Consider the following 27,973-nt stretch of genomic DNA (forward strand, 5'->3'; position numbering starts at 1 on the left):
GCAGTCAGGCTCAAACCTTATTACGTATAGAAGTTACTCTTAATTTTCACTAGCAAAATTGATAAATCAGGGAATTTTGATAAGTCCATTACATAAAAACTAAGAGATTTATAAAAAGGAATTTTAAGTATGCTTTTAAAGCGAACTAGACGAAAACCAGTTATGAACCAGTTCAAGTTCCGGCAGGGTATGTTTAGAAGACGAATATACATACGTGAATATGCAATATCTCGCATAGTTTCGGCGCGTAATAAATGAGTTAACCAGTGAAATGTCAAAACAACTCATCGATAGCAAAGAAATTTGAAATCGCCCTGTCAGCACATAGCTTTGGTGAACTTGGATTTTACCTGCTAAAATCTCGGCTAATCCAATACGGTCGAGTGGCTAATCTAATCCCTTTTGAGTTTGTGAAAATCACTGCCAATTCTTGGTCTATAGTTAGTATAAAAACCGTTACAGCAGTCGGCACAATTCTGTCAACGTCGACCAGTGAAAGTGATTATTGACGAACTGAAGAGAAATTGTAGTCAGGCGCCTCGGTTCAATCAATACAAAGTGGATAGTTTGGGTTTGGGCAGTGATTGACCAGGACTAATTTGTTGATATGGATGTGAATGTGGATTATTCATATAGCTTACCAAATATTTTAGGCAATGTGTCGACAGCGGCAACTTTGCGAGCTGAAGCAAGGTGCTGGTTGCATTTTTCGAGTTTGATAACATAATATCGCTATTATTTACTTAGATTGTCGTCAGATGTACGTCTAATTGGTTGGAATGTGCCACCAGAGGAGATTCGTCATATACCGGATCATTGGTTGAAGTACCCGGAACCGCCAGCGCATTACCACTACTTGCTTGGTACGTTGTATATCATTTTCACAACTATATCAATGTGCGGCAATGGTGTTGTCGTCTATGTTTTCTCTGCGTAAGTATAATTAACCGTCGTATTTATAAAGTACGTGTAAGTATGTTGAAAAGCCCCGGAGTGCTTTCTTTAACAATTAATTTTTTACTTTTTTCCAGTGCCAAATCGCTGCGTACACCTTCCAACATATTCGTTATCAATTTGGCTATATGCGATTTCTTCATGATGATGAAGACACCTGTGTTCATCTACAATAGTTTTCATAGAGGTTTCGAGTTGGGCAATTTCGGTTGTCAAGTGTATGGCATACTTGGCGCCTTTACAGGCATCGGTGCGTCCACAACGAATGCGTTGATCGCTTACGATCGCTACAACGTCATCACGAAGCCGATGGAGGGCAAAATGACACACGGCAAGGCGGTCATGATGGTTTTGTCTGTATACATCTATGCTCTGCCGTTTGTGATTGGATGTGTTACTGAGACCTGGGGTAAATTTGTACCAGGTAGGTGAATTAAGGCTAATATTTGTTATATAAAGAAGGATCCATTTCGAGGTTCTCTACAGTTTTAAAGAGCAAAAAATCCAGAAACTTCAAATTTATTGGGGAATGTTTATTACCATTCGAAATAACATCATTGGCATTTATTTTTTGAAGATTATCTCTTTCAAATGTTGGCCGCGGCTTCGTCTCAGATGGTCCAGCCGTTAAGTCCAATTGTCGATAATTTGAGCATTTCGACTTGTACCTGGCGAAAGACACGCGTGATGCTTTGTTCAAGGCCTGAATCGAAGCGGGGTTCTCCCTTAGACTTTAGACTTTACATATCCCCACAGGAAAAAGTCTAACGGTATGATATCACACGATATTGGTGGCCAATCGACCAAGACGTGAAATTATTTGCTCACCGAAGTGTTCTTTCAATAAATAAATTGACTGATCCGAAGTAAGGGAAGTGCCTTCGTCATGTTGAAACCAAATGCCACCGAGATCAATTCAATTTCAGACATCAAGTAGTCGTTTATCATGGCGCGATAACGGTCGCAATTGACGAATACGTTCTCACCGTCAACATTTTTGTAGGAATATGGTCCAATGATTCCACCGGCCCACAAACCACACTAAACCGTTGTTTTTATGGATGAAATGGCAGCTCTTGAATCTCTTCAGGTTGCTCTTCGTCCCAAATGCGGAAATTTTGGTTGTTTACATACTCATTGAGCCAGAAATGGCTTGGCTGGAAAACGTTGGATCTTCTTGGAACTCAAGAGCCCATAGAATGGAGCGATGTCGCTTGGGAAAGTCGAGCGGCCTCAGTTCTTGCCGAAGCTGTATTTTGTACGCTTTCACCTTAAGATCTCGACGTAAAAGTCGTTTCATACGTCAGTCCAAGTTGTTGTGAACGGTCTTCGTCCACACTCTTCGCTATATTTTCTTCACTCCGTGCTGGACGTGGTCTATTCGGTCGAATATTATCCAATAATGAATTCTGGGTCTCAAGAAGACTTCGTTTCCGAAGACCAAATAAACAAGTTAGTCATAATTGTCAATTACACTCTTTAAGAAAAAATAATATTTTGTATGTGCATCTTTGGCCATCACGATTTGTGGTATTTTATTCATAGAATACACCAAATTTGTTATAAGTTCAAGAGAGCTGCCTTAAACATCATTTCTTTGCGATCTCTTTACTTCGTCTCCATATAAGCCCACAGGTTTTCAATGGGATTAAGTTCTAGACTCTGGGGAAGATGTGGCTGCACTTTTTCAAAGCAGCAAGCTTCTGGTCGTTATCCTAAACGAAGCCGTAACCACCATTTAAGTTGAGTTTAGCTGCTGACGGAGCCAAATTCCTTGTTAATATTGGCAAGTTGTCCATTCTTTTCCTAATTCCCCGACGCTATCTGCTTTCATTCTTCTTCTTCTTCTTAATTGGCGTAGACACCGCTTACGCGATTATAGCCGAGTTAACAACAGCGCGCCAGTCGTTTCTTCTTTTCGCTACGTGGCGCCAATTGGATAATCCAAGCGAAGCCAGGTCCTTCTCTACTTGGTCCTTCCAACGGAGTCGCGGGTACTGCGTCGAATACCTTCAGAGCTGGAGTGTTTTCGTCCATCCGGACAACATGACCTAGCCAGCGTAGTCGCTATCTTTTATTTCGCTGAACTATGTCGATGTCGTCGTATATCTCGTACAGCTCATCGTGCAGAGGACCATAAATTTTTCGCAGAACTTTTCTCTCGAAAACTCGCAACGTCGACTCATCCGTTGTTGACATCGTCCAAGACTCTGCACCATACAGCAGGACGGGAATTATGAGTGACTTATAGAGTTTGGTTTTTGTTTGTCGAGAGAGGACTTTGATTTCATTACACCCCCAACATTAATGCAGCCTCCACAATGGTTGATAGTACAAATCGACAACTCTCAAACACAAATAAATTAAATTTGGTATCCTCTGTAAAAATTACAGAATCTCAAAATTCTTTATCACATTTAATATTATTTCATTTTATTTCTTTGGAATATAGTAAATATTTCTCTTCGATAAATGTGGTTTTTTTCGCGGTGTTCACACTAAAAAATTAGATGAAGCCAAAAGGTTTCGAATGTGCATCACATATTTCGGGGAGTTCCCTGATACCCCGAACAACTTTACTGTTTCGAATTCAGCAATAATGTATTGCCTATTTCTTTACTCTTTACCAACATTTTACTACCAGAGCCTGTAAATCTTAAGACGTTTGTTAATTCCACATTTGTTTTTCAAAAACTACTTCCTTGATTATAAGTTGATGACCACAGCTATTTATTCCAAGACAAGCTGTCAGCCATGAAAAATATGACAGGCCAACTTCATGCATAAGTCAAAGGCGGTGAAGAGGCAAAATTGATGAGGTTTCCAGTAAGAACAAGTTAAAAATCCTGATTGTAAACACATGGGTGATAATAGAAGAGTTTCCAAAATTTTAGAAAACTAATCGTGAGCTCTGCCAGATATAGTATTCGCGCAAAATTTGGCTGGTTGTCGCCAATCGCATCTTTATACAAGCCTTATTCGATAATTATTCCTCGTTTTAGCTTCAAATCGCACCGTTTTCCCGTCATATCTAATGTTGGTAATTTTCATATAGCAGCGTAATTTATTAGATATTTTGGTATATTAGGACCAAAAAACTACTTCTACTTTTGTATTCATGTTTTGTTTACATACCTAATCTGAGTTTTTACTTAGTTGGTTTAGAAATAATATCAATTTTAACCAATTTGTGTAGATGTCAATCGGCTGACTTTAGCCTAGAGCATACAGAATAAAATATGTAGTTTTGTTCACCTAACGGTTGTTACTATCAGACTCAAAGAATCTAAATGAACACATAACTATATAAATATTTGGAAATCTCCGCATCTTTTGACTTCATACTACTCGTATTGCAGTATTTTTCAAGCCGAGATTGCTACCATTAATGTAGCGGTAGACTAACTGCTCCGGAATGCAGTCTTCTTGGCACCCAGAAGCAGGAGCTAGACTATAAAAGCGGAATTTCATGTAGAGGATCGCAATCAGCTGAGGCATCAAACACCTTTGTAAAGTGAGCGTGGCTCGCCCCTAATGGGAGTAACGTACATATGTATGTATCTCTCAAATCGCTACAACTATATCAATCAAACTTGACGTGAACAAATCCTTCTGACACGTCCTTATACAGTGTGAAAATGGATAAAATCCGATAATATCTACATCACATGACCATATGATAGCTATGTTCAAAACTACTTACAGAGCGATATAGAAAAACATCACAAGCATTAGATTTTTATACAAAAGATCGTTTGGTAGAGTTGCATGTGAAAAAAAGTTAGACTAACTTTTACGAATAGAGAATCTTCTAAACAAGATCGTTTCGTTTTATGCCAGATACTCGTATATGTTATAGACGTCCGATTCTTCGGAAATCGTATCATTGTCTTTGATAATAATACATAACACAAATTTTTTTAAGATCTTTCTTCAAATTAAAGTTTTTTATACAAGGACATGTATTTGATCGATGCAGTTTGTATAACAGTTATATGCTACATTGATCCAATGTCGACGGTGAACAGCTTCTTGGGAACAAAAGGCCGTGTGCAAACTTCCTAAGCGAGCAAAAATATGAGGGACTAGTTCGCTGATATACAGACAGATATGGCAGAATCGACTCAGCTTGTCACGTTAATCATTTATCACATTTGAATTTTTATAGGGTTTCCGATGTTTCCTTCCGGATGTTACAAACTTCTTAGCAAACTTAATATACCTTGTTCAGGGTATTATAATGCGCTTGACGCCGCGCCAACTTTTAGTTGAAATCCTATAACTTAGAAACAACACGACTAATTTCAACAAAAATTTGATTCATATCATTTTGTCAGTTCAATGTTACAGTGTGGGCGAAATAGGAATTCAAACACTCCTAAATAAGGGCATCCATGTAGATAACTGAATAAAACTTAAGCAATGTACCAAATGGACCTAAAGCTCAGTCGATATGAAATATATAAATTAATGAAATATAGAGGACATCTAACCCGACAATAATGCATCTTTTTACCCAATAGTCTGGGGACAAGGTCGGGTCTATACTTACCCTAGCCCTTATAACTTATATAAGGCATTTCAAACTGCCGAATAGCTTTACTCCGTATACATAGGTCCATATATAAGCTATTATAACTCCATGAAATTCAGAGAGCGTTCATTTTTTAGTATAAAGTCGGATCAATACTCTCCTGAACCCACATATATCCTTAATACAGATTCTCAAACTTGCGGTTGACTTTTTAATGTCAATATTGGCCTATAATATAACTTAATAAGATACCTAATAGGATTTTAATCTATTTATGATCTCGTCGAATAATTAATTTTCAATTCAATTACAACATTTTTTAATGTAGGGAACCGCACATGACGGCTATTAAAGTTCAAAACAAATGCTATAACAACTTTAGTAGAACTGCTAACTAGTCACGGTATATAACGGGAACCCCATACAATGCCTATTGTAGAAGCTGACCAGAGGTTGAAGAAGAGGAGACTATAGAAAAAGATTCACAACTATCGGTCACGGATTTGTTGACGATGTTCCGGATGTTGCAACCATATAGCAAGTCGGCCAAGTTCCGAATGCGATGACTGTTTGTTTGATGACAGGAGATATTTCGTCTTGCCCTCGTTTCCTACCAGACCCATCTGCTTAACTTCCTTATCCAGTCTGTTGAAAGCAGAACTAACGGCGCGGTTGTTGAGGCTAATATATCAATATCATCGGTGTACGCCGGCAACTGTACACTCTTGTAAAAGATTATACCTGCTCGATTAAGTTCTGCAGTTCGAATTTTTTTTGTGGATTGGGCATAGCACACTTACATATGTCCCAATCATCGGCATGCTTTCATCCCACCATATCTTGCAAAGAGGATGATGCATGCACCTTGCCATTTCTTCGCCGCCGTATTTGAAATACTCGGTCGGTAATCCATCGGCCCCGGCCCCTTTTCTGTTTTTTCAGGCGAGTAGGAGGGCAAGTCGAGTAGAAAACCATTTAGCTGTCGGTTGTGATAGCAGCTTCTCGGCGTCGGAGCTTCCTAGTGTTTGTTGACGGGCGCGCTTTCTGTACAACAAGATAGTGGTCCGCGACCGTTCCGGTTACATACACCCAACTGATGTGGCATCTTTGGTCATATCGTTCTTCTCTTCCGTCGGGGCGTGGGCGCAAATCAGTGATATGTTGAAAAATATTATTTTATTTATGATGGGAATTTCGGTTAGACCCTCATCCACCGGACCAGGACCCGACTTCAGCGAAACTTTAAACTAAATATGTCGGAGTGCCTCCGCTGAAGCTTCCTCTCTTTTAGCCGTGACCCCAGGGGGTTGATTACCGCATCTTACACAAGGATTACTCACTTTTCCAGGGTACGTGGCGTCGACGCAAGAGTAGGAATTGGATATTTTCTAACGACTGTAACTGCTTACCCAGAAGCATTACTATACTCTATTACACCCCCTAATCCCCATTACTCCATAAAAATATTTATTATCAACGTTTTTCTTTTATTTCAATGGACTATACCATTTTTCGGTCAGGCTTAACTGATAGATGTTATATGGGGTCAAGGTCAGATTTTCTAAACAAAAATAATGTAACAGAAATGTACACATTGTGATAAAGGTTTAGAAATACTTGTGAGAATGAGAGAAAATTCACCTATACCTTTACTTACCATAATTAGGATTGAATAATTATTTAGTGTGTGGGATTCAATCAACAGCTGTCCATCTCACTTCCCCCGCTTAGAATAGATTTAAGTCACACTCTTGGCATTGACTGCTCTTTGGCCCTATGGAATTCGGAATTTGTCAACTTGCAACATTTTCTCTGCCACAACGCCGATTAAGCAGCACGCAAGCAAAGTGCTACACAAAATGCAATAGCAAATTTAATTAGAATCGTTTTAAGCCAACCGCAATCACACAATGCCTATGAAACTATAAAAGCCCACCACATTCCCAAGCGTTACTCAGCGTCGAGAATTTCAGTTGCAGTGGCTATGTGGCGCGCGGTGCATTTTCAAGAGTTTTTTAACGGCTAAATTAGTAAATCGTTTCTTGGTTCGCATAAGTGCCGTTTTTCGTAGATATTTCTTTTAATTTCCTGAACCACATTTAGTGAGTGAACGCATGAACTGTGGACTTACGTCATACTCATACGCTGCATCCAGTCCGTCGTCCAGAGAATTACAACGAGAGAAACATGCTGCCTCGCTGCAATGCCAGCCTGGAGCCTGTACTGCGACCACAAGCGCGGTAAAATCTACCACCAGTTGGAATATAAATTCCGCCAATTGATAACGCAATGGCCGTACTATTTTTCAATCTTTAATTTGCAGTGTCTCGAATGAGCTACAGTTTCTGGGCTGGAATGTGCCGCCCGATCAGATACAATATATACCCGAGCATTGGCTCACCCAGTTAGAACCGCCAGCATCCATGCACTACATGCTCGCTATACTATACACATTTCTCTTCTTCGCCTCGACCATCGGTAATGGACTAGTGCTGTGGGTTTTCATGAGGTACGCATCACCAATGAGACCTTGTCAATTGTTGCAGCCTAAGGGGTTTTGGTAAATGCTCTTAATCAATTTTTCTTGATTTTTGCATTCCGCAGCGCAAAGTCCCTACGCACGCCATCCAATATATTCGTTCTGAATTTGGCTTTCCTAGATTTCATTATGTGCGCCAAAGCGCCGATATTCATCTACAATAGCTTCCATCGTGGTTTCGCGCTCGGCAATACATGGTGTCAAATTTTTGCCGCCATCGGCTCATATTCCGGCATTGGTGCGGGCATGTTGAATGCGGCTATCGGCTACGACCGTTACAACGTCATTACGAAGCCAATGAACCGTTCAATGACCATGACCAAAGCTATCATTATGAATCTTCTGATATGGGTGTACTGTACTCCGTGGGTCATTATGCCACTCACTGGCTTTTGGGATCGTTTTGTGCCAGGTATGTGAACGAGTTGTAATATGTGCTAAACGACTGATTGATTTACTATGGCCAGTAATGGTAAGAATAATAAATTATTCACAACGGTGAATAAAGGTGTACAAAGAAATTACCTCTGATAGTGCCCTGTGGTAAATTACCGATATATTTAACTGATTTGAAATAACTAATATTTGAAAAAATATACAGTGTGACTGTGTTAGAGATTTTCGAAAAATTGTTTAAATGTTCGTGTATTTGGATTTAGGAAGGTTAAATTATAGTATTTTATTCGCAATCCGCTAAATTTCGTGAGATTTATTTCGAGGTTCCCTACTTTTTTAAAGAAAAAAACACAGAAACTTCAAATTTAGTGGGAAATGTTTATTATCATTCAAAATAACATTCTTTGGCATTTATTTTTTAAAGATTCTCTCTTTCTGTTGGCTACGTCTCAGATGGTCGATCGGTTGAGTCCAATTTTTGATGACTCGTTCAAGCATTTCGACTGGTAACTGCCGAATGACATGCATGATGTTTTGCTTCAAAGCCTGAAATGAAAAGGGATTGTCCACATAGACTTTAGGCTTTACATATCACGATCTTGGTGGCCAATCGACCGGCGCAAAACGTGAAATTATCTGCTCATCGAAGTGCTCTCTCAATAAATCCATTGATTGATGCGATGTGTGGGAAGTGGTGCAGTTTTGTTGAAACCATATGTCACCGAGATGAGAGGCTTCAATGACAGGTATCAAGTAGTCGGTTATCATTGACGGTTACGTTCTGACCGGCATCATTTTTGTAGAAATATGGATCAATGATTCCATTGGCCCACAAACCACATCAAACCCTAGATTTTTCTGGATGAAATGGCAGCTTCTGAATCTCTTCCAGTTGCTATTCGTCCCAAATGTGGCAATTTTGTTTCTTTACATACCCATTGAGCCAGAAATAGGCTCCGAATAGCTCCTTCTTTTAACAACGCGGTTCGAATTAAAAAAAAATCACTTTACTACCGTATTTTACAAAGCAATATATGAATAAATGAGTCCATCATATGGAATGACCATATTTTTTGAAGTTGGATGGTGGTTTGGAAGACCAAGAGCGTCTTGAAATGCTGCTTGAACCCTACAAAAATAGTCTGTTTTTTGGATTATCCATTACAACCCAAAATGCAAAGAATTATATGTAATCCATCGTCTACATATTAGCCAAATCAACGGCAAAGCCGAATATCCATGACGTCAAGGTAATGCTCCGTATTTGGTAGGACCGAAAGGCGTGCTATGTTACGAGATTCTAAAACTGGCTAAAGCCATTAACGAAGTAACATCCAGGTACAGATGTGTGGAAGCTCTTACAAACTATATAAGGGTCTGCCAACAAGAACGACGTCTATACGCAAATTTTCGGTGCCCCGTTGCAGCATTTTGGTTGAAATTTCGACTATAGCACGTTGAATGTGGTCTAGAAGCGTAAAATTGCATAATCTTAGCGGCCATTTAACTGGACCTTTTCTCCGAATTAACGAGTTGCCAACATCAAATTCTTGGGGGAAAAAGTCGATAGACATCGTGTTATAACGCTCGCAATTGATGATAACGGTATTTCCTACATTGTTTCGAAATAAATAAAGCCCGACGCCATAACACAACTCGCACCAAACGGTCAACTTTTAGGGATGCAATTGCGTTTCCTGAACCACACGTCACTCTATTGGTAGTGGTGAAATTTAATTGGTAGATACTGCATATATGGGTGATCCAAGACGAGGTACTTTTTTCTATAGATCACGCGTGGGTCGTGTCAATGTCATGCTATTTTCGTTCAGTATTCTTAAGCATTTCATCATGGAGAGACTTACACCTGAACAACGTTCACAAATCGTTCAACTTGATTACAATCTTGAGACCCAGCAGCATTCATTATTGGATAATATTCGACCGAATAGACCACGTCCAGCACGCAGTGAAGAAAATATAGCTGAGAGTGTACACGAAAGTCCGTGGAGAGTCGATTCGGCGTTGTTCTCAGCAACTCTGATTTACGTCTGCATTTTACGTCGAGTTCTTAAATTGAAAACGTACAAAATACAGCTTTTACAAGAACTGAAACCATTAGAGCTTCCCAAGCGACATCGCTTCGCTCTATGGGTCTATGAAAAGTTCCAATCCAAGAAGATCAGACGTTTATGAGCCAGTGAGAACGTAACCGTCGCATCAATCAATGGATTTATTGAGATAACACTTCAGTGGGCAGATAATTTCGCGTTTTTGGCGGGTCGATTGGCCACCAAGATCGTGATATGTAAAGTCTAAAGTCTATGCGGACAATCCCGCTAACATTCAGGCCTTGAAGCAAAGCATCACTCGTGTCATTCGCCAGTTACCAGTGGAAATGCTCGTTCGAGTCATCGGAAATTGGACTCAACGGATGGACCTTCTGTGGCGTAGCCGCAAAATGCCAAAGAATGTTCTTTCGAATGATAATAACCATTCCCCATTAAATTTGAATTTTCTGTGTTTTTCCTTAACCCTGGACGTGCTTTGAAAGTCGATTCGACTAACAATCATCGTGTTTCACAAACAGCAGTAAAATAACGATCTCCGTCCAGTTTTAAAAAAGTGTGGTACCTCGAAATGGATCACCCTTTATAAAAATTAAAGAATCTTTTTAAATTCATTTTTAAATATTTATTTTCTCTAATCACTTTTATGTTTTAAACACATGTTGTTGTATGTCTACATTCACTGTAGTCCTTTGACTTGCAAGAACTTCGATTCGTAGCTCCGTGTTTTGGACGTCCGTCATATGGTTGTCTTATGTATCCTTATACTTATGCACTTTAAGTTATTTTCAACGCGTGTTTTACATTATTTCGATTCACTAATAGATATTAAATAGAAATTAACAAATTAAAAAGTCGGAGCATAATTAAACAGTGAAAAACTTAAAAAAAAAGTCTGCTAAACGCTTTCGGTTGCTGCTTTGAGATATGAACATAAAGTGTGGCATAAAATTTATTTCAACGTTTTTAAATACAAGCGATGACAAACATACATATTGTAGGATGATAATTGGAAAGAAAACAGTGTTCAGTTACAAATGTTCATGCGTATATTTAATGAGATATTAGATAATGATAATTTACAAGTCACATAGGAGCACTAAAAATTAAATCAAATTAAACTAGTGTTGATTTTTCACATTTCTATGATTTTTTACGCTTTTCAATTTTTTTATTTTTATTTTTTATTACTGTTATTTTTTAGTGTCTTCAGTATTTACCATCAATCATAATTTAGAGATCGACTAACCTATTACAGAATAACTACATCCTTCAGTATACATAAGTTTAGCTTAAGTTATGTATATTTTAAGTTTAAAATATCTTCATATAAATACGCTCGTGCAGTTGCTGTACAGAGCGCTAAAGTACAATACATACATACGAACATAGACGTTATGCATTTGGGGGGAAAAACGTAAGTGTTTACGGTGAAAGCAACCCAGTTGGGGGGGAAAAATTAGGAAATCAAGTAGGAAAACAGTTACATACAGTTAAATACGTCCATTTGTTTGTGGCAAATGCTCCATGGACATATGTATGGTAAAAATAATGGTATGATACATTACTTCTTAGGTGTCAGCGTAGAGTAAAGTAAATACATACATACACATGTGTTAAACATATACGTATGCATGTATGCACATTGTTTATGCGTTGATTCCAAATTGAGTTTTACTATATACCAATTGGCATATTCTTAACTATATATTTATGTTTGTCTACTATTATCGCATCTGTTCTTAAATTTTTGCCTCAGTTGCAAAGTTGGTGTCTATTATTTTTTTTTACAAACTATTAACACATTCCGCATTGAAGGTTTTTCACCACATTTCGCTTTGTTCTGGTTCCTTTTTGGTTTTATTTCAATTTTTTGTCGATCATTAGTGCAAACAGGCTCAAATGCATTCAAAATTATGTAATTTAGTACAGCAATAAGCAATTATAAAAAATAATTTACATTTTTATTCAATTTTACATAAGCCCCGGTAAATTCATACAAATTTAAAAATTTCCATAATGTGGAGAAACATTAAAGTTAACAGTTAGTTAGAATTAGTACCCTTTAAGACTACAAAAATTTTGAGAATTTTTCAGATTTTTACGGAAACTATTATTTTAATATATATTGTGGCTAAAGAAATATTTAGACGCTGAACAGAGTATATAGAGATTGCTGCGAAGTTTGTAACCCGCAGGAGACGTCTAAAACCCTATATAATATGTATATGCCCATAAATATATGATCAACATAACGTGCTGAGTCGATTTAGCCATGTCCGTTCATCCGTCTGACTGTATACATATACGGGGGCTAGTCAGTCCTCTCCCCAAGGTGCTGCTCAATTATCGGAACTGCCGTTACCGGGTCAATATAGCCGTCAATGAAATTGAACGATTGGAATCAAGTGTGCAGTGATGCAATATCCAAGGAAATTTTTCAGATCGGATCACTATAGCATGTAACAGATATACAAACTGAACGATCAAAATCAAGTTCTTATAAGCGATTTTTTGTATTTGAGAAGGATTTTATAGCTTCGATGCAAACGAAGGTAAAGTTTTTTACTGCTTTGTTTCGAATTATCACTGGACATTTATTGTAGAAAGTAGTCAAAGTGTTGACAAAGGTAGAAAGATCTATGTCCACCAATATCAGCTTTGTGTACTAAAATTTATAGAAATATTTTAACCGAAGACCGATCAATCTACATTAATTAATACGCAATTTTATTTACATAATATGCGTACAATCATACTGCACATAAACATTTTTTTTTAAACCTGTTTTCATGTTTCCCCGAAGCAGCAAGAAGAGTAAAACGCTTTGGACCAAGCAAAATTATGAATCAAGTTTCCGAACGGATAACGTATATACTACTATGAGCAAACAATAGTAAGACTTCGTTCATAGTTTTAAAATTCTTAATTCATTCTTCAAAATCTATGTCGTTTCGTAATCACCTTGGCCTCAATATACTTGTGCCAACGTTTTTTCCAATCCTCGAAACAGCTATTAAAGCCAATTTCCGGAATAGGCTTCAAAGCGCGTTGTAATTCACGTTTAATAACTTCAATTGATTCAAAACGGTTTCCCCCAGGCGGTCGCTTGAGTTCGCTGAATAGCCAGAAGTCACACGGTGCTAAATCAGGCGAATATGGTGGTTGCTGAACGATATTGGTTGAAAATTGGGCGAAAAACTCACGAAAAATTAATGCAGTATGCGACGGTGCATTATCGTGCTGCAAACACCAAAAGTTGTCGGCCCATAATTCCGGCATCTTTTTATAAATTCTCGCAAATGACGCATAACACTCAAATAGTATTCCTTGTTGACTATTTGGCGGTCGGAAGAAATTTTAGAGTACTGCAACTCGATAATAGAACAAAACTGTCAACATAACCTTGTTTTTTGACCTGCTTTGACGTGGTTTTTTTTGGCTTCGACTCACCTTTGCCACAATTTTGGGCCAATTGATCATTTGTTTCCTGGTCGTAAGCATAGATCCAAGATTCATCGCCAGTAATAATACGTTTCATGACATTCTGGTAGCCGGAAAGCATAGTTTCACAGACGTTAAAGCGACGTTGTTTTTCAAAAAAAAATTTAGTGATTTTGGAACCAATCGTGCTTTCTCTTTTTAGACCCAAATGATCTTTCAAAATGTTTTTCTCTGACCCTTTAGATATTCCAACGATGCCAGTAAGATCTCTGGCTGTTATTCGTAGATTCTCAAGCACCAATTTCTTTATTTTACTGACATGTTGATCATCAGTTGATGACAATTATCACCGTATGCCTTTTCCGACATTATAAAGGTTTCGGCAACAACGCATAATTTAATGGAACTTTTTTGAATAATTTCACTCATTTTAGGTACTTTAGAAAGACGTGCATTGAACACTAATTATTTTTTTATTTTGGCACAGATGTCACTGACAGTCTTACCAACCTAGAAAAAAAAGAGCGCTAAATGTAAATTAAAAAGTCTTACTATTTTCTGCTCACAGTAGTATTTTCGGGTACATATACGTACATACATATGTATATATATCGACAATAATTCTGAGTGCATATTTGTGCCTTGGTATGTATTATTTTGGCCATGAAAAGATAGAGCAGTATTGTGTCGTATTATAATAAATTAAACCAAAGTGTTTTCTGATATTACATTACATTATATATATTTATAGATTTAGAAGAATAACATAAAAATAGGAAACAAATGAAGCCTTGACTTTACGAAAACGTTTTGAAAACGGTTTCTGCAATAATCGGCAAGCAACGCAAAATGGAACGGGTTTACAAACATATCGTTTAAAAAAAAGTAAGGGATGCCAGTAAAACCAAATTCATTTTATATATGTAGGTATGTACGCAATGTACAATTTATTATTAGGTGAAAATTTTGACTTTCGGGTTTCCCACGTACCAGCAATCTACGAACAGTAAATAAGGATAAACCATGCAATGGTTATTTATTAGAAATTATTTTAGGGCTTTCATTTAAAATGTAAAAATGTGTTCGTTTTTGTTTAAAGTTTTCCACGCTGCCGGCCTAGCTTGTAATATATACATTTTTTGGTAAAAAAAAAAATTCAATTTCTGTCTTTCGCATTTATTTTTTGTTATTTCTGGGTTATTTGGATACATGCTTGAACCCACTTTATACATATATGTAACCGTGTACGCCAATTTTTTTATATTTTTGTCCCATTTTGCTGAAGCTTGTTGTCGGGGTTTGCACTCCCTCACAATTGAAAAAATCCAAGTCACTCCCACCCTCTTCTACTATTTCTTATCTTCTACAAATATTCCCTGTCCTTGTCTTCTCTCTCTTTTTTGTGTATGTGTATGTTGTTGCTTCATTTTAGACAATCGAAATGGTAACATTAATGCCGAGATTTCCGTTGTCCGCAAACAGTTGCGCAATCGATGTATCAAATACCAGACAATCGGAGTTGTGTATAGCAGATGCAACACCTTCATGTATGGACCGCGGCATAGCCTCCCAAGTCAGGCGTCGACGGTTGCCATTTAACTCTAAACGATAGACGAAATTCTCGGCTTCTTTCCGCGAGCCGATCAACTGCACAATTGCGAAGAATTGTTGGTGTCCATCATATTTTTCTTGCTTTTCAAGCACCAACATAAAGTGATGGCCGAAGCAAGACTGCATCATAACCCAATCGACAGCGCCGGGCAGGTTGATGTCAGTGGCGAGAAAGACAATGTCTTCGCCCTGTAGCGTAGTAATGCTTTTGTGTGACATCATTAAATGTTGCATGACCAAATCTAATGGGCCTTGCCACTTGCACGATGCACCCGGGCACGGACAAAGGTATGGTCGACATTCACATGTCTCTTCGTGTTCGGTTTTTTCTGTGTAAACCAGCGAAGCTGTACAACCATAACCCGAGTGTTTGCATGGGAATTTCACATTTGAGGCGACTTTCTCCATTGCCAAATTGCGTATATTTGCCAATGGTCCGCGACATGTTGGGCAGCAGGTGAGTTTCGAGCGGCACGATACGCATACCAGATGCCCACTAGAACATTGCAATATCGGTGGCAAGACATAATCGAAGCACACCGGACACTCAAACAATGAAGTTAGATCGGCAGACATACCACCATCACCGCCTCCGGCGGACGATAATGATGAGCTAGATGAGGAGGATGTATTTGCGGCTGAGGATGTATTGGCGGCCGATGTTGTGCCGGTACCGGTAGTGATCGGTCCTTCGCGGCGTTTCGGATTTAGCTTATTGGACATTTGTGTGTGTTGTAACAGGGTGAATGGTTGCTGCGGCTGCGGTAGCGGCTGCGGCTGTGTACAGGACGCACCAGAGGCGGCGATGACGGCGACAGAGGAGGCAGTTACCGGTACGGATGTGGACGCGGGAGTGGGAGCGACGACGTTGGCGACAGCGACAGCGACGGCGCTCTCCTCTTCGTTGTGCACCGCTGCTGTTGATGATGATGATGCCGTCAAAGGCTGTTGGTGCTGCTGCTGAGACGGTAACAGCGTTAGTGTTGTATGCTGTATAGGTTGCACAGGTCGTACTAGCTGTTGATGTTGCTCTTGCTGCAGTTGCAGGTGGACGCGTGGCAACACTGGCAATGAGAGCCGGGAACGCTGATTATAGTAATCGTAACGTTGGCGTTGATGATGATGATGTATATTATGAAGTTGACTGAGGTACTGTTGTTCTATTAGCAGCTGTTGTTGGTACTGAATATGTAGTTGCTGCTGCTGTTGTTGCAAGTAGCGCAGGTGATTGTTAAGGTATTGATGTGGACTCTGATTGTTGATGTAGATAAAGGAATCGTCACTATTGCTGCAGTTGTTCAGATTCTGTGAGTCATACGGATCGTTAAGATAACTGTTGGTATTATTGTTACAATCAAATTGACGTGTGTTACGTAAAAAACATGTAAACGTTGCGTTTGGCAGTTCACTGGCTGTGCTCACGTAAAAGTATTCCAGAGTGTTGTTATTGTAAACGCTACTACTATTTCCTTGACAAGTCTCTAATATCTACGGTTGTTTCGGCTGGGTTGTTGAGCTGCATTTAAAAAAAAAAAAAAGAATAGTATTTATTAGTCCCTTAAAATATATATATAATTATTAATATAAATTATTGCAAAAATAACTCGAGTAAATATGGAAAATATAACAATTGTTAACTTGTATATGTTTCAAGTTTTTAGTTCATTGTGAGTCTGCAAACAACCATTAGTCGAATAACTTAATAAAAAAAACATGTAAGGAAGGGCTAAGTTCGGGTGTAACCGAATTGTATTTGAGCAAGTGGAAGGTCCAGACTGACTGAGTTAATTTGTAGTATTACTCAAGTATATTCGGGAACCCATTTCCAGGCAATTTTTTAAGATAACACACGCACTGACCGACATAAGCGACAAAATTTCAGCTTATTAATCAATAAGAGTGGTATGATTTCTTTTCACAAAAAAACACACTAATCGTTACTGGTATTCGAATGTTTTTTATTTGAATCATTTAACTCACAACTTCTTTAGTAAGAACGAATTCGATCAACCCAATTTTCGAGTATTTTTTCCACTAAACTCATGAATAGCTCCGTCAATATTGACTTCTAAAGTTTGAAGTGAGTCTTGTTTATTGCTAAAGACCAATTACTTTAAATAACCGCACAAGAGCAGTCTAATGGCATTAAATCCCAACTTCTTGGAGGCCATTTAATGTCACAATTTCTCGAAATAATCGAATCTCCATGCTTTTCTCGCAATAAAATAAGATAGACTTTCTCCAACTGCAGCCATAAGAACGTGCTGTTTCGATGTGTGGGGTTAGCTGGGCATGCAAAGAGGTGGTTAGTGTCATACGGGGACTCTTTGTACGCTGGGCATATATTTATTTGATATGCCGAAGTGAATTCTGGAAAAGTATGAGTTTAACCTGCACAGTATTCAGAACGAAGCTCCACGATCACTCTCAATTCTCGTGGCAACTCGAGCTCTTCCTGTGCAAGGGAGTCTGTGAAGGTGTTTATGGCGGTCAGTGCACGCCTGATGTTTGTTGCGTTGATAGTCTAGTCGGCGTATTGTTTTATGCTTATTTTACACTAATACATACATATGTATGTAGTATATGCTGGCTGGTGTAATTCGTTGACCAATATTATGCATTACACTATAAGGGTTTACATGGGTTTCCTCGGGTAAAAAACAGCTTTTTTTCAACAAATTTTTTTCATATAGAAAATTAAATATTTTTTTTAGCATTTTATATTGTTACAAACGTACACCATTAACAAAGAAATTCTGAAATTAAAAACAAAAAAAAAATATTTTAATCTCGACCATCGCGACGCCATTTCCGGTGACCTCTCCGAAAAAAATGCTTCCGCGTTGGCAAGATGACTTCTTTTTAGTTAAAACCTTAACTTAGAACTTGGACGAAGAAAAATAACTGAAATTGGATTTTTGGCAAACATTTTTACAAAAAAAAAAAATTAAAGGTTTAGTGAAAACTCCGTGAATTTTTTAATCGGCCAGATCGGTTAAATAGTTATCGAGAAGTGTTGCCAACCGACTTCAAAAACACAGTTTCGCGAAAAACTCGTTAAAAGACGGCGGACGACTTCTCAAGGCTGTATCTCCGAAACAATTAGGATCAACTTGAAGATTGAATTTAAGACAATATTCTATAGGTATTGTAGAATTTAATAAGACAATAAAAAAATAATTTTTTGAAACCCGTAAACGCATGTAACCCCATACGTTCACTTAATTTTGCTAAGATATCGTAAAAAATGACCCATAAATACTCTAAAAAAGCTGTCGGAAGTTTGAAATACTTATATTGGATATAATTGGATATATGAAGTATATTGGATTGCTAGTGGTAGTATTGGCCCGATTTTTTTCATTATTGACACAAGGGTCCGTATAGTATTATCAGAAAAAAGATTATCTCTGATTGTCAATAATATGCACACATTTACCGATAATTTGTGTAAAAAAGCCAGTCATATACATTAGGTCCATATCTACGTTTTAGTAGTTTGAAGAAAAATGGTGTAATTTTGACAATTTTTAGACCTGAGATGGAAGGTGAGCCACTATTGGTGCAAAGATTTATATCGATATATTCATTGGTGTATCATTTGTATACTGTCAAGAATCATAGGGAATGAAAATTGTCTTATATTGGATGTGTGCGTGGTTACAACTCTATTTCTCCAATTTGATGTCGCATTTATTTATTGAGTTTTCGCACTTTTAGTAATTTTCAACATCGTTACTTGAAGAAGGTTATAATCCGATTTCACTCATTTTCCGACTGTCAGAAGATGTGCCAAGAAGATATGTATGTCCTGAGCAATTTGGTTTGATTTAGCTTAAATGATTTTGTCGATAAGTACATTAAGCCTATTAGGAGACGGGATCACGCTCAATGTTTCACAAATGTTAAAACCCCAGGAACCACTCCTTCCTGCAGTATGCAATTAAGAAGTTGAAATAAGTAATAAACGCAAAGTAACTTGCATTAGTTGTTTGCTTATGTAAGGTAAATCCTTTAGCATTTCGAGGGGAAATGAAAAGGTTCTCATTTGGTAGATTAAAGTCACAAGTTTTGGTTATAGAAGCCGGACTGTATTCTATTCTAACCCTTGTAAAAAATTGTAATATATTTTTGATGCTTTTCCTAATTATTTACAATTTGTTTATAGTTCCGTTTTAAATATACATATGTAAATATTATCTGGTATGTTAACTGTATAATCTGGAATATTAATTATAACATGCTTTGTTGCTATATCCGGTATAAGCTAGTGAAGCTGATATCCAATTTGGGCACAAATATTCGTCTTTCTCACTTTCGACTGCTTTCATATAAGATGCTTGGATTGACAAATATGGAAGCAAAAACCGAAGAGCGACAGCTGAATACTATTTAAGATATTTTGAAATATGTATATGCATTTATTTCAAATTTACGGAAGGGTTACTCACAGCTCCAATGTTATTTTACTCTATAGAAATGGAAGGAATAATCAATCCGTCATTAGAGAAGCTTAAGTTACCAAGAAGAAATAATTCTGACACGACATTCGGGTCTACGTAACCAGAACGATCCCGGATTCTTTATCCAGTCAAGGACTGTCAACCCGCAAAATTTTGTTGCTATAACAACAACAGCTCTGATAATTAACTTATGATTCAGCAGATGATTGGATCGCTTGTATATTAAAAGTAATCTCTACATCGTGAATTTAATATCCAATATAAAACAAGTTTGAAAGTGGTCATTTTTTCGAACTTAGTGGATATAACAGATTTTTCGGTTTGTTGTGGTTTTAACGCATAGTTCACTCTTCTTCACAAACTCTGATATCTTACATATACACTGAACAAGTTATATATAGTATATCAAGTTTGCCACTAAGTTCCTAACACCTAAAGGAAAGATCTAGTGCCTCAGTTTTTGAGTTATCGATCTGAAATTTTGCGCAAGTTCTTTTTTCTCGAAACCGCCGATATTTCATCACTTTAGCATATAACTGACCGATCAAAATCAAGTTCTTATATTGAAATTTTTTTTATTTAACAAAGTATCTTCACGACATATACCAATTAATGTAAATATTCCATTTTTACACAGAAAGATCGTTCATTACTTGTTTGCTTGAGTTTATCATATTTGTTTCCAAAAGTATTTTTATATGAAAAATTTAACCTTTTCGCACACAAATTTTCTATTAAGCTTGCAAACCGGAGAAGTAGTGGACAAATGTATATACATACGCATATACCCATGGATGATGTAGGTATGGAGCTGTGTGCGTGTGAACTCGACCTTTTTCACTCTCTCTTTAAAAGGTCTCTAGTTTATACCCAGATACCAGCAAACACATACGTACATATGCACATATTTATGAGCATGAGCATTTATACAAATATGTACATATGTATATGTCATGATGCTATATATCACCTGGTTTTAGATATGTATGTGTATGCCAAGAACCACCGAAACTGCTTGAAATAGTTATTGAACTGAAATGTGTTAGCTTAGTAAGCATTTCAAACTCTCCAAATACCTAAAATAGTGTTAGTTTTCAAAGATTTTCATTAGTCTTGTCGCTGTATTCGAATTTCAAGGCAAAGCTGTGTCTTGCCATTAAAGCTGCACAAGCTAATGAAAAATATTTGTTTACACTGAACATAGAACAGACACAGAAACAATGATAATACTACAAAGACTACCAAGAGCTGATTTAAAGGGCTTCAAGATTACCTACTGTTGAATTCTTTCCGTTCATGGTTCTCAACAATTTGCAATGTCGGCAAAACTTCAAAACAGTAATATATCTTTAATAACCACATTTTTGTAGGATCACGCGTATGCGGGTATACATATGTATGTATAAATGTATGTATGTATTTATTAAAAAATAGTTGCTCCAATTAGACGTTTATGATAAGACATTTCGTTTGTTCTCTGTGTACATTCATTTGTCCCCAAGAACATAGAGAGTGACCACATTAACGAAACGAATCTGATAATTTTAAATAAGAAAAGCGTTTTTTGTCTCAAAAATTTTGCACAAAACACTCACTCAAGATGTATTAATATTTCCAACGAGTCTATGAGATCCTGGCAACGTTCAAATGGTAATTCTTCTCAAACCTGCCACAAATTTCTTAAAATAGTTGGTTTTCGTTTGATTCACTTTTTTCATGGGCACTGATGTTTTTTATTGAGTTGATACAAGGAAACTACAAAGACTGAGACTTAACTTCAACTCGTTTGACTCTACAACCAATTTTTTACACACTTGATGATATGTTTAAGATCATTATCTTGTCGGTATACACATATAAATGTTATATTTCCCCAGGCATATGGTGACATTACCTTATTCTAATATTTTGATATATGCCACTTGATTCATGACGCTTTCAATCAGAAGGATGGCTCAAGTCCACTTTGTGAAAAGCTACCATCTACCATGAATTTAGCGCCAAACTCGAATTCTAAAATTTAACTACAACGGACTACAGAGTGAGATCGAGGAGATAGCAACATTCATGAGTAGAAAATGCGTATCAATTTCTGCGTTTCAAGAAACCAAGTTAAACAGCCGCTCACATCTTCTGAGTTGTTGAGGCTTTAACGTCCTACATAAGGATTGCGAGCGAGATAATGGTGTTGACCTCGCCTTCATACTGCACAACACCGTGCAATATCGTCTTATCGATTTGAATGTCTGGATATATGTAGCTGTTCGGTCAGGCGATGTCGAGTCGAAATATTTAATATAAACATCGCACATACATAGGTAAAAACCGTTTGGTACTAGGCGACTTTAGCACGCAACACAATCTTTGGCATTCCGATCTAAAGATCGTAGGGGGGATGGACTTGCCGGAACAGATAGGCGATTCGATATTCTGCACAATGAATGATGAAGCGGGAAGAACCGCGGAACTCCGCATCAATTTCCCAGCCAAAGCAGCTGTTTAGCTAATGAGCGCTATACCTTACGCCATACTGATTCGGCTATAGTAAATCAACAAAAGCTGACAAAATGGATAGAGCACCTGAAGTCTTGCAACCTCTCCACCGGCGTGAGTAAGCTTTTGACTGCTGTCAAGGCTTTGTCTGACACGAAGAGACATGATGACCCAAGTTTAAATTCACTTCAATGGTCATGCTTCTTTGGAGCCGAAGAAGTGCGCTAGTATTTTACCGGCAATTCACACTTCATCTTTCGTTAGACAAAGCCAAACGCCTCAACCTGTCGCTGACCACTATTCAAATACCCGATGTGTGAAAAACCGGAAGAGTCGTCCCACTACTGAAACCTGAGAAACCTAAACGCCCAGATATCAACCAAAAACCAGCTTACGGGAGGACGATCATTGTTGCGTTAGTTTTGTCAAAAGCCTTTAATGCAGTCAACAACACCACCCTACTTGAGACCATCGAAAAGTCTACGCTCCCAAACTGGACGAAGGACTACAGACTTGACCTCAATATTGCAGTCGACGGCGTTAAAATTCAGACTGTAAATAATTTAGTCGTGACACTAGGCAGCCTGTGCTCTTTTACCCCTCATATACCACTGTTATTACAAAGTATAAAGCCACAACAAAATACTCATATCGCTACCGTTCCCACGACAGTCGGGTTTACGTAACCGGAAAGGTCCCGGATTTTTATGCGGCCAAAGACTGTCAACTCGTCAGAATTATGCCGCTATAACAACAACAACAATTCAAAACGCTAGATGGCAGTAGATATTGAAAAAAAAAACGTTGTTGGCAAAACACGCCAAGATGGGCCACTTTTTTTTGGTTATCTTCCATATAACATTTTTCAACTAATATGCGCCATGAGTAAAAAAAAGCACTTGCTAATTTAGTGTTATATTTTTAATGTCACTATATACTTCTTTCGTTTTACTGGACATACATACATATCTCTGTATGTACCTATGTATGTAGCAATTCGGATATATGTACATATGTAGAAAGTTTTGACAACCTCCGATTCTTTCAGCGATTTTCCTTCGTTTTGCAATATTTCATTTATTTCATACATATTGTACTTGTATTTTAACTATGAAAATGAAAATACAGTTATAATTAACACAATGTTTCTATCTTTATGTCGCTGTCATTGATGCCTCCTAATAATTTTCCCAAAGCACTTTATAGTTCCCGTCATAAAACCCCAAAGACTTCCATTAAAATTACACTTTCAAAAACTGACCCTATTGTTTTGTGGTAACTATGTATACCTCGGAGTAAGCAGGCATAAAAAGTGTAATTGCAATTTGTTTAAACAAATTCATATTCAGTTAATAAAATTGTTTGTTCGTTGGAGATATACAAATCATTCCAGCTATATCCGTAATTTATACGATTTTCTTTTTTATTGATCCACAAAAGCTAGCACACATATGTATGTATATCAAAGATAATAATATAACATAATAATATTCAAATGAACTATATACTATGTATGTATTTACAATATATTGTGTTAGCAATGGTAATGCATGCAATCCATACGTATCACAGAAATCAATATGGGAGCGTATGGAGAGTTTTTTGAACAATTACGTTTTAAAGTCATATACAAGTACTGACTTTCGGCATTTGTTCACTAGAGAATATTCAAATTATAATGGTAATGTAAAATATTTATAATGTAAGTATAAAATAACTTACACACTACCAATTCAACATTATTTTGGTTGACCAAACAATAATCCACATCTGTCGTAATTATTAATGAAATTTTGTAAGGCTTCTTCTTCTCACAATTTGTATAAAATTCTTAATATTTCATTTCTCCAGACGGTATTGTTTTTTATGTTTACGTGAGCGACGGAAGTAGGTACCAGTCTCCAATATAAACAATATCCACTCTTCAAAAACTAAGCGTGTTTAAAAATACAGATTGATGTACATACATGCACACATGTGCACATAAGAGAATAAGCACTTGTAAATACACTTTGCAATAATTTTTGCTTTACATAATTTGATTGCTCGTTTTCCCAAAAACTTTACAACAAAATAGTGCTAATTTTTCTTCGTATCTATTTGCTTTATTGCAATAAATATATCACTTTTGCTTACGATCTCAAGCTATGTATATTGTAAAGTAAATTCACATTGTTACAAGCACAAGGACGTTATATCGTATCCCTTATAATTTCCACTTTTTAGATATTTATTTTTTCACAGTTAAATTTTTAATTTTTTTGTTCACATTTACTCAAACGAATGTCATCTGTTTGGCATACAGAACTGCGCTGCCATCGTCACTATATACCTCCTCTGCAATCTTTAGCTCATACATTACAAATAAAAACAATTAACTGTATAGCGTTGCCACCTAAACTCTTAAAAAAAACATGAATGCAAAACTTAACTTATACTGAATTAGCAACTGCTATATTCTCGCTCCCACAACATTACGAAAAGCGCTATACACTTCACTACGTTCAAATCACTCGCACTACAAACAAACCCGACATGTTTACTATGTTTGCATTAGGTGGCAGCGTTAAATGTTATAATAAAAACACAACCTCTGTCGACTCTTGCGCCGACATCAGTTACTTCGCTGCCGAAGGCAAAGAAATGCTACGTTTTTTTAGGGCTATTGCTGCAACTGCTGATATGAATTTACTGGGGTTGTGTAGACCGACTCATTTGTCTACCCCTATATGTGATTGTATACCCTCTTGACAATGTAACGATCCGTTTGCAATAAAAGGATAGAAAGTCAAAGCGTGCGTGCAAACAACAAACTCAAAGTATTTCAGTTCACTCAAAAACCGAAATGGAGGCGGTGCAACTAACTCATGTAAAGCTCAAATGCAGTGGCAGTAGCAATCTTATAGATCAAAAAGAGCGAGAATATAAATATTCCATCTCTTTTAGACATGAAACACAGAAAAGTGCTCAATAGCCTCCGCTTCTGCATGCGCGTTAACTCCACTTTTAGCACTTAGTTCTTTTTTATATGCTTTTGTTACTTCCTTTTCTGAAAAGAATTAATATCACCCGATTGTTTTCACTACCTTTTCGAACGATTCATTATGAATTCACATGACTTTCCACAAAATTGTACTTTTCATATATTAAAATTAGCGCTATTGAATAAAAATTATGTCTTGTTTGGTTTTAATTGTGTTGCTACTAATATAAAAATTATTGCTATACGACGAACAAAACTTCCACCAAGTACGTACTACACTAATGATACACTTGATAAAAAACCGTTTTCTTACACGGTGGTTAAACAAAGGCAACTAATGTATCGATGCAGATACGTATTCACTTTAACGTAGATAAATTGATATTGCCACATTATTTTGATTATATTATCTATCGTCATCTGTTGCCGCTAACTCCACAAAAATTATTATAAATTCGCCTTATTTCAGCTAAAAATATATTTTATGCAACAAATTTTTATATATTTACTGAATGAACAGACATTAACTTAAGTGTAATGATATTTAGAAGCCTATATTTGTTTTATTTGAGATTATTTTAAGTTTTGTATTATATACAATTTTTATCTAAGAATTTGTTGTATTATTAAAAAGACAATAAATTTGTTATTTTGAAAATATTGATATTGAAGTACAATGAAAAATATTGTTGTAATGTAATGTGAGATCAAGTTTTTTAGCCTTCTAACATTGTTGACTATGTTCCATTAGTTGCATCACAAGTAGATTATCATGGACTGCACTAACATGAAACTTCAATGAAGAACATTAGTTCAAATTTCTGTTCGAAACGTTGACTTGAATAAACTATAAATGGGGGTAACAAGGTCATGTACAATCTAAAACCTATTTTCTCGTGCCTTTTCCTTCTAGATCTGTCCGCTACTAAAAATTAGTACTATGCACCCATATTTGAATAATAAAACAACCTGGGTGATCGCTTTCGAGCCGGTGACCTTTTGACAGTCGTTATACATGATATATGAGGTAGAATTCATATATGTACATCCAGCTTTTCTTGATTATTAGTTAAACCCTTCATTCGGTTCAATATTTGTATATGTATGTAAGTATGTACATACATCAAAAAAATACATTCTGAAGAAAATTTAATCCTCAGCCCTAAATAATTGAACCGATATCCTTCGAATATTTAGAACTATATATGTACCTATGTAATACTAATTTATAGCACAATTATTTAGCGGGTATAAAAGCCCAGTGTTCCAAAACCTATTTGCATTTGCGAGATCTAAAATAATATTTTATATCTTTCTTTCTAGAGGGCTATTTAACATCTTGCACTTTTGACTACCTAACGGACAACTTCGATACGCGCCTTTTTGTTGGCACCATATTCTTCTGCAGCTTTGTGTGCCCGACATCGATGATCGTCTATTACTACAGTCAAATAGTTGGTCATGTCTTTAGTCATGAAAAAGCGCTACGCGAACAAGCGAAGAAAATGAATGTTGAGTCTTTGCGATCAAATGTGGACAAGAGTAAGGAAACGGCGGAAATACGTATCGCAAAAGCGGCCATTACCATTTGTTTCCTCTTCTTCGTGTCGTGGACGCCGTATGGAGTAATGTCATTGATTGGAGCATTTGGTGATAAGAGTCTACTGACGCCGGGCGTAACCATGATACCAGCCTGTACTTGCAAAATGGTAGCTTGCGTCGATCCATTCGTGTACGCTATTAGTCATCCTAGATACAGAGCGGAATTACAAAAGCGTTGTCCATGGTTGGCCATTAAAGAAAAGTCGACGGAGGCTTCAACAGCGGGTTCGACAACCACTGAACAACAGCAGACGTCAGCAGCGTAAAGTTAGCTCACAGGGTGCACTGATCGCTGACGGTAATACTGTTGTATACATTAGCTTGTAAGAAGCATTAGTAGCATTAGGAATTAATTGTTATGGGTTTTTATCTGTATATTGTACATGTGTATGTACTTAAAAATTACTTAGATTAGATAATTATTGCGACAATTTTCGCACACATATTGATGACTTGGCTCTGGACAAGGACTTGCATTATCGCCTATATTCAAACTGAACACACAAGGCTAAGTGAACGGATACATGACTTGGTAAAACACATACATAAGTAACTGTGCAACAATGCGTGGATGCCAAAGAAGCTGCATTGTGCATGAAAATCACAAAAAAAAAATAAATAGATCGTCACAGTTAGGTTTGATGTAACCAGCTGTTATTTTTCTTATTATTTATTTGTAGCTCTATTATTTGCCTATGTAATAGAAATGGGAAAAATAAATAGAATTTTATTGCAACTTAACAATTTTTATTTGTGAGTATGTTTTCATCATTTATTTTTACCGAATACTTATAAACATTCGATTTAAATAAATTAGAAAAAAATGCACTGATCGCTCCTGCTAACACCATGAATATGAATGAATGTATGCGAAGAAATATAAAA

General features: G+C 36.9%; 2 protein-coding genes across 8 annotated transcripts; one reads left to right on the top strand and one right to left on the bottom strand.

The window, feature by feature from the left end:
* Nucleotides 1–476: 476 nt before the first annotated feature.
* Nucleotides 477–27,824, top strand: LOC126763015 (opsin Rh4). 2 transcript variants are annotated; one of them, XM_050480176.1, is made up of 4 exons: nt 477–693; nt 748–933; nt 1,032–1,378; nt 26,810–27,824. In XM_050480176.1, exons 1-4 carry the CDS (start codon nt 608–610, stop codon nt 27,352–27,354), a joined length of 1,164 nt encoding a protein of 387 aa, XP_050336133.1. In that variant the 5' UTR covers nt 477–607; the 3' UTR covers nt 27,355–27,824. The 2 variants fall into 2 exon arrangements, with proteins under 2 accessions (XP_050336133.1, XP_050336134.1); XM_050480177.1 differs by lacking the exons at nt 477–693; nt 748–933; nt 1,032–1,378 and adding exons at nt 7,425–7,728; nt 7,812–7,997; nt 8,093–8,439.
* On the bottom strand, nt 11,103–25,781 carry LOC126763018 (E3 ubiquitin-protein ligase sina). Of its 6 annotated transcripts, none has more exons than XM_050480183.1 (3): nt 25,590–25,781; nt 24,226–24,425; nt 11,103–17,063 (listed from the first exon to the last, which is right to left on the bottom strand). In XM_050480183.1, exon 3 carries the CDS (start codon nt 16,268–16,270, stop codon nt 15,365–15,367), a length of 906 nt encoding a protein of 301 aa, XP_050336140.1. In that variant the 5' UTR covers nt 16,271–17,063; nt 24,226–24,425; nt 25,590–25,781; the 3' UTR covers nt 11,103–15,364. The 6 variants fall into 6 exon arrangements, with proteins under 6 accessions (XP_050336140.1, XP_050336139.1, XP_050336143.1 ...); XM_050480182.1 differs by having other exon boundaries at nt 24,226–24,434; XM_050480186.1 differs by lacking the exon at nt 24,226–24,425 and adding an exon at nt 24,640–24,840.
* Nucleotides 27,825–27,973: the final 149 nt, after the last annotated feature.

Source organism: Bactrocera neohumeralis, chromosome 6 (genome assembly GCF_024586455.1).
Source record: "Bactrocera neohumeralis isolate Rockhampton chromosome 6, APGP_CSIRO_Bneo_wtdbg2-racon-allhic-juicebox.fasta_v2, whole genome shotgun sequence".
Lineage (NCBI taxonomy): Eukaryota > Metazoa > Arthropoda > Insecta > Diptera > Tephritidae > Bactrocera > Bactrocera neohumeralis.